General features: G+C 35.9%; 1 protein-coding gene across 4 annotated transcripts in view; it reads left to right on the top strand.

Annotated features, from left to right (window-relative positions):
- The first annotated feature begins 873 nt into the window (after positions 1-873).
- LOC111679776 (cadherin-related tumor suppressor) overlaps positions 874-8,481 on the top strand; it is a 228,935-nt gene continuing 221,327 nt past the window's right edge. For 3 of the 4 annotated variants that reach the window (XM_046946680.1, XM_046946684.1, XM_046946674.1), the window contains exon 1: positions 874-7,723. In XM_046946680.1, the coding sequence (XP_046802636.1) occupies positions 1,439-7,723 (6,285 nt within the window). In that variant the 5' untranslated portion in view covers positions 874-1,438. The remainder of the gene's footprint in view (positions 7,724-8,481) is intronic. The other variant, XM_046946676.1, reaches the window with a different exon arrangement.

Below are 8,481 nucleotides of genomic sequence, written 5' to 3'. Positions count from 1 at the left end.
TTATGAACAAAATTGATTACTAGTTTTTCGTTATTAATTGAAAATGAATATGTATGTTTGTTGAACATGTTTTTGTATAAAAGAAAGATAAGGTTTTTTTTCATTTTTGGAAAGAATCGTAAAATTGAATAATTGCTGTTAAAGGAATGTGTGAAAAGATGTGTTTTGACTAATTGATTAGCTTGTCAAAGATCTTAACAAATTGAAGATTTAATTGATTAAAGTCTATTATTAGTTTTAAGTGTATATTTGTTATATTACAAACAAAAGCTTGATTCAATTTTAAAATATACTCCTCTGTTGTGATATTATATTATGAGCGTCATAGATTTATATATAACTTGATTAAGTTTTAATCCAAATTTTTTGAAAACTTGATTTATATTTAAAAGTTTTAAATTAAATTGTCAGGCATGATGTGTATATTGGAAAATAACAGAAAAGCTAGACGGACAGTTGTGAAAAAAATCTTGAAGATCTATTTTGTTCAAAAGATCAAAAGTTAAACATCTTTTTTAGACTTTATGTTTTCTTGTTTAACGACAACACCTCAAGTTATAATAATTAAACGAACAGCAAAACCACTTTTTCATTTACATAGACATAGTACACACATTCTGGGATTTTGTTGGAAATATATAGAAGCAAATATTTCCTTTTACTCTGTACTTAAAAACACTATTTGTTTAGCACAATGAAATGAACACACATTTAACTAAATAAAAAAACATAACAAATCTCTTTTTTAACAAAATATTTACATTTATTTTAACAAATAACTAAACAAACCCTCTTTTGATTTTTTTCCATTGCAGCTCAAGGAAGCAACAATAAAATGTATTTAAACATTTTTTGAAGTGATAATTTTCAAACCAACATTTAGTTTAAATAAAAAAATGGCAACATAAATAATGAAACAACAACATCAACAAACAATACCACCGCCAACAACAACAACAGCAACGGGAATAACAAAACCAACCCAAGAAAGTTTAAAAAAACTAAGTAGGAAAAATGTTGTTACTTTTACGGACAAAAATTAAAATGAAACTAATTTGCAAAAAACCAAGTTTAAAAAACGTTTGGGTTTAAACAAAAATTAAAAAAAAACGATCAACACTAATGGCTTAAACAAGATAACAACAACAAATAGAATAAATATACAAATATACATAAGAAAATTACTTTAAAATTAACACAAACATACAAAAATAAAAACTTAAAGAAACTTATAAAAAACGAAAACAAATTGAAATTGCAATAAGAAGGAAGAAATAACAACAAAACGTTAAGGACTAAAGGCGGCACTCTTCAAAATTTACAAAACGAAAAAAGCTGTTCAAGTTTTGTAAGAGTAACGCATAGTTCTTTAAAAACAACAACAACGAAAAGAAATATAATTCTTTTTATATACATATAAATATATTTCTACGGTGATATGACGATGATGATGTTCTGTAGACAAGTGAAAAATTTGCCTGCAGATGACCAAAGACAGCCACCACAAAGAAAAGCAACAACTGCCACAGTCTTACAAATACAAAAAGGTGATGGAGGTGAAAAAGCCACCAACACTACTATTACCACTACCAACAACAGTAACAACACTCAGCCAACATCAGCAACAAGAACGACTTTAGCAGTAACAGCAACAGCAGCTAGATCATTTATGCCAAGACGGTCAAGTGATGAAAATTCTTTAACTGAAAAAAATAATGCTGAAATAGTTTGGAACAGCATGACAAATCAACACAATTCACAAAACAATACATCTAGAAATAATGTTAACATCAACCGAAATAATGATGATGTTGATGATGAAGACAACCATAATCAGCAGCAGCAACAACAACATCACGATCTACATCGTCATCATCATCTAAGCAATGATCATCAGTTTCATTGTAAATTATTTGTAAATAGTTTATCACTGCATTTAGATGAGTATATCAAGAGAAGAAGAGGGAAATCTTCAGAGCTGCATATTCAACCTATAAAACAAATTTACTTTAAAAGAAATCACCAAGATGAAGTAGAGAAAGAAAACGAAGACTGCATAGTTTTACAACAACATAAAGCACAACATTACCACCACCATCATCATTACAACTGCCATCAAAGTGAGGCAACAGAAACAAGGTTTCAGAGACGGCCTCTTGCCAACACAACACCATTAGTGAGATATGCGTTGACAGTACTCATTTGTTTAATGTTGGTGATATCAGCTGAAACAGCCGCACAACAGCAACGTCAACAACAGCCACAACAAAGTATATCATTCTCTTCTTCTACCTCAGCACTTTACCCGTTTGTGCCTTCAAATCCTGGTAGACATGTTTATACATCGGCCTTTCCACGTCGTCGTACGGCGGATGGAACGGGGTTAATGCAATCACGAGCTGTTGATACAAGAGTACAATTTGAAGTATTAGAGGGTCAACCTAAAGGCACAGTGGTTGGTTATATACCCACTAGACCCGATTTTACCTACCGTTTTAATGAACCACCGCGGGAGTTTAATTTAGATCCAGTTACTGGAGAAATTAAAACAAATATGGTATTAGATCGTGAAGGTATGCGTGAACGTTACGATTTGGTAGTCCTCTCCTCACAACCCACCTATCCTATTGAGGTTAGAATAACTGTTTTAGATGTTAACGATAATGCTCCCGAGTTTCCAGAGCCCAGTATAGCAGTAAGCTTTTCGGAAAGTGCTGCCAAGGGCACCAGGTGTTTGTTGGATGCTGCTACCGATTTAGATATAGGCATTAACGGTATATCCAATAATTACACCATAGTGGAGGGTAATGTTGATAATAAGTTTCGTTTGGCCGTTACCTCAAACCCCAGTGGTGATGTGTCTTACTTGCATTTGGAAACTACAGGTGACTTGGATCGGGAAACAAGAGCTTTTTATAGACTTAATATATCCGCCAAAGATGGTGGTAGTCCCCCCAAATATGGTTATTTACAGGTTAATGTTTCCATCATAGATGTCAATGACAATCCTCCGGTTTTTGATCATAGCGACTACACAGTATCACTTAATGAATCTATACCTCCCGGAAGTTCAGTTTTGCAGGTGATGGCTAGTGATAAGGATTTGGGTGATAATAGTAAAATCACCTATTATTTGGCCGATACTGAAACCCAATTTACGGTGGATCCTGAAACTGGTGTGATTTCAACCACCGAACATTTAAATTGTCCCCAACAAAACTGTCCCACTTTTTCTAGGCCTGGTGTATCCTGTCCGAAAAGTTGTGTTTTTACTGTATTTGCCAGAGATCATGGTTCTCCTCGGCAAGATGGCAGAGCCTATGTAACCGTTAATCTAGTGGATACAAATGATCATGATCCTGTAATAAGATTTCAATATTTTCCACCCACCGGCTCTTTCGCTACAGTAGATGAGAATGCTATAAATGGTAGTGTAGTAGCAGCAGTATCGGTAGTAGATATGGATGAAGGTTTAAATGGTGAAACATCCATCAAAATCACCTCAGGCAATGAGTTGGGACATTTTCGTTTGGAGAAGACTCCTTCGTTTGATATAGTAAGAGTAAATGGTGTCTTAGATAGAGAGGAAATAGGAAAGTACAACTTGACAGTGGTAGCCACCGATAAGGGAACACCTTCTCGTACAGCCACTTCCTATCTAATTATACATGTCAACGATGTGAATGATCATGAGCCAGTATTTGAAAAATCGGAATATTCAGCAGTATTAAGTGAACTAGCACCTCCTGGTTCCTTTGTAGCCTCCATTACAGCCACGGATGAAGATACTGGTGTGAATGCTTTAATATTTTATGACTTTGTTTCCGGTAACAACAATCAATGGTTTGCCATCGACTCTTCGACTGGACTAATAACAACACAGGCTCCTTTGGATCGTGAGATAGAGGGATCAGTGGAATTAAGTATTTCCGCCCGGGATGGCGGTCCGAATCCCAAGTGGGCATACACCCAACTAAAAGTAACCATATTGGATGAGAACGACGAAGCACCCCAGTTTACCCAAAGTCAAATCAATGTCACACTAAGTGAAGCCACACCACCACACACCTTAATTGCCATGTTAACAGCCAACGATCACGATCAAGGCACAAATGGTTCAGTGACATATTCGCTGGCAATGGTGAGTGAACGAAAATATCCTGAACAGTTTCAGTTGGATTCTTTAACAGGCCAATTAACAACAAGAAAGTCACTAGATCGTGAATTGCAACAGAATTATGAAATTTTAGTAATCGCACGTGATCAAGGTACACCACCAAAATCTTCAACGGCCACAGTAAATCTACACATAGAAGATGTCAATGATAATGCTCCACAATTTTATCCAAAAAAATATTTTCATGCGTTGGCGATACCTATGCAGCAGCATCAAGGCAACAGTAACAATAACCATAACAATGCTGGAACATTAACAACAACAGGAGGAGGTGGAACAGGAGACATTGACATTATGTCGCTGCTGCAAAAGCCATTATTAAAAGTTTTTGCTACTGATCGTGATGAGGGTGATAATGCCTTAATTACTTATACCTTAAATACAGGTGGTGATGGTTTATTTGTGGTTGATACTTGGTCAGGTTCGATCATGTTAAGCTCTAAGGTTGTGGCAACAACCACAGCATCAACAACAGGAACAGAAATTTTACAACATTTTACAAAACCTTTATATAAACTGCACATTACAGCCAAAGATCGTGGTGAAAGACATAGCGAACAAGATGCTGTTGTTGAGATAATGATGCAACATAAAATGGAATCATTAGACTTTGACTCCTACTCACAAACCTATGAGTTTCAGATCACCGAAGATCATGCCATGGAACAGGCTCATCTGGGCAGAGAAGTAGGTCAGGTACAAATAAAGCAGCAGCATACCAATTCACCCGATATGCTGGAGTATGCAATTGTTTATGGAGATCCTGAAGAAAATTTTTCGATTAATAAAAAAACAGGTGTCATTAGTACAGCCAAACCTATAGATCGAGAAATTAGTAATCAGTATCAATTGGAAGTGGTGGCCCGTCGTGGTTTGGCTTATGGAAAATGTTTAGTACATATTTCAGTGCAAGATTTAAATGACAATAAGCCTGTATTTGCCTTGGAACGTGATGATGAAGTTTTATTGCCAGAAAATTCTGCCGTAGGTCAAGAGGTTTATATAGCTAGAGCTAGAGATCGTGATTCGGGTAATAATAGCAGAATAACTTACACTTTGACATTTAATCCGGATATGTTATTTCGTATTGGAGCCTCAACGGGTGTTATATATTTACAAAAACCCATTAAGGCAGAACCCAACTCAAATATACAAATAGAACTGACGGCCACTGATCATGGTAAACCGGCCTTGTCTTCCAAACACATCATAACAGTGGTGGTAACTGACGTCAATGATCACACACCAGTATTTGATTATACTTCCTATGAAACTTCTTTGCTAGAATCTACTCCTGTAAATGACCGATTTTTCTCGGTGGCTGCACATGACAAAGATTTAGATTTAAATGGACGCTTATCCTATGAGATATTGGAAGGTAATGTGGCACAAAAATTTGGTATATTTCCAGATGGCTTTTTATTTGTAAGATCCTCTTTGGATCGCGAAGAACGTGATTATTATGCATTGACAGTTAAATGTCACGACCAAGGCGAACCTCAAAGATCTAGCGAAGTACCAGTTATTATACACATTATAGATGAAAACGACAATGCTCCACAATTCACGAATAGTTCGTTTACATTTAGTTTGCCAGAAAATGAACCAGCCGATGCCTTTGTAGGCAAATTAACAGCTTCAGATCGTGATATAGGACGTAATGCGGAACTGATTTACACTTTAGCTTCACCGGGTAAAGATTTTATTATAGACTCACGCAATGGTTTCATCAAAACTTTACATCCCTTTGATCGCGAAGAACTAATACAAAGAATGCCATCATCTTCATCTTTGACGGGTTTGGCTGGAGCCCATAATTACATTTTACTAGAGGCCATAGTTGCAGATAATGGCAATCCCAGACTTAAAGATAAAGTCAAGATTAAAATTATAATAACCGATGTAAATGACAATGCCCCGGAATTTGTTAGAGCACCCTACAAGGTGCAAATTTCGGAGGGTTCATTGGTGGGAACACAACTAATGCGAGTATATACAAATGATTTGGATGAGGGACTAAATGGTGATGTCTACTATTCCATTATCAATGGTAATCAGGAGGGTCGTTTTCAAATAGACGATGCCACTGGACAGCTTTCTTTGTCACGCAAATTGGATCGTGAATATCAAGCTGAATACAAACTGAAGGTAATGGCTAAAGATGCAGCCATAGAAGGACAACAATTGAATTCCACTACTTTTATAACCATAGAAGTTTTGGATGAAAATGATATGGCACCAAAATTTGTAGAGACTATAACAGAAATAACCGTTTTAGAAACTACGGCCATCAGTACGGAACTAATGCGTTTTAAAGCTGTGGATTTGGATCTGGGCATAAATTCGCAGATATCATTTACCATCACAGCTGGGAATCGTAAAGATACATTTCATATTGATTCATATACTGGCATTTTATATCTGCACAAGGTATTGGATTACGAGGAAACTACAGTTTATAATTTAAATATAACCGCCTCCGATGGTGGATCTCCTAGACTTTCTAGCACTATAGTATTTACAGTGCATGTAAAGGATGAAAATGATAACCCACCCACTTTTCCTAATACAGCGATTGTACGACAAATTAAAGAAGGCATTGATCTTAAAACACCCATAGTAACAGTTACAGCTGAAGATCCCGATTCCGGTCCAAATGGTAAAGTTACTTACAGCATAGTTAAGCAAGAACCAGAACTGGCTGGAGGCAGACATTTTGGCATTAATACACAAACTGGAGTTATACATACGCTTAGAGAAATTGACCGAGAAACTATAGACACCTTCCGTTTGACTGTGGTAGCTACAGATCAGGCTAAGAAACCAGAAATGCAGCAATCAGCTGAAAAACTGGTCACCGTTATAGTCGAAGATATCAACGATAATGCTCCTGTATTTATTTCCATGAATGCGGCTATTTTACCCTCGAAAAACGTACAAATGTATTCACAAAGTCGTGATGGAGCACTTATTATGTACGTGCATGCCACTGACGCTGATTCTTCTAGTAACGGTATTGTTACCTATGAATTAGTATCGGGTAATATGGATCTCTTTAAACTACAACGTAATACAGGAGCTATAACCCTACGAAAGCCTATTAACCGTCCCGAGGTGCGTTATCAACTTTCTCTGAAGGCTACCGATGAGGCAGTACAAAGTGAACGTAAAAGTTCCGATGCTTATATCACCATAATCTCTACAAGTGCTGCGGGCGTGCCGGGTCCAGTTTTCGATCAACGCGAACAAAGCGGTTCGGTATATGAAAATGAACCTATTGGCACTAGTATCTTAACCGTTAGTGCTAGACTAAATACCGCCGAAATTGAATATTATGTTACAAATGTGACGGCGGTCGGTAGTGCGGGTTCGTTGTCAGTGTCGTCGGGAAAGTATAAAAATGTTGAACGTTTATTTGATATCGACACTAAATTAGGTATTCTGTCGACTGCCAAAGAACTGGATCGTGAAGCTGGTGCCGATACTTATGAAATTGAAGTTTACGCTATCGCATTGGGAGGTAGTCCAAGAACTACTAGTACTAAGGTAAGTGAAGAGTTTAATAATTTTTCTATAGTTTCCAAGAAGTTTTTTTAATGAATTAATGTATGGTAAAATTGAGTTCTAAAACACTTCTAGTTTAGTTCTAGTTTGGTTCTAGATCAGCTCTAGTTCAGTTCTAGTTTAGTTCTAGTTCAGTTCTAGTTCAGTTCTAGTTCAGTTCTAGTTCAGTTCTAGTTCAGTTCTAGTTCAGTTCTAGTTCAGTTCTAGTTCAGTTCTAGTTCAGTTCTAGTTCAGTTCTAGTTCAGTTCTAGTTCAGTTCTAGTTTAGTTCTAGTTCAGTTCTAGTTCAGTTCTAGTTCAGTTCTAGTTCAGTTCTAGTTCAGTTCTAGTTCAACAAAATTAAAAAATTACTACGATAGAAAAAATATATTTTTGTAAAAATTTGTATATGTATATGATTTAATTTATTTCAACATTCCTTTTCATCTTTAGTTGTTTCAAATCATTTTATTAATTGCAAATATGCATTGGCAACATGTTGCTAAGCAACATAATATAAAAGTATAGACATTTTTTATACTTTTCAGTTTCTGGTTACATTTTTTTTTTTTGCTAAAAATTAAACAATAAAAAACTGGTTCAAATTTATAGCCCTTAAAGTCTTAAATTTCAATTTAAAACTACCTTTAGCATCAACTCACACCGATTCTTAACACAGCTTAGTGCTAGATTCACTCATGCATGCATGTAGAGTTTTGCATGGACTTGTTCTTTTATTTTTGTGTGCTAAATGTATGCTTG

This window comes from Lucilia cuprina, chromosome 2, assembly GCF_022045245.1.
Source record: "Lucilia cuprina isolate Lc7/37 chromosome 2, ASM2204524v1, whole genome shotgun sequence".
Classification (NCBI taxonomy): Eukaryota; Metazoa; Arthropoda; class Insecta; order Diptera; family Calliphoridae; genus Lucilia; species Lucilia cuprina.
Note: the sequence above shows the minus strand (reverse complement) of the source record. Positions and strands in the feature narration are given on the sequence as shown.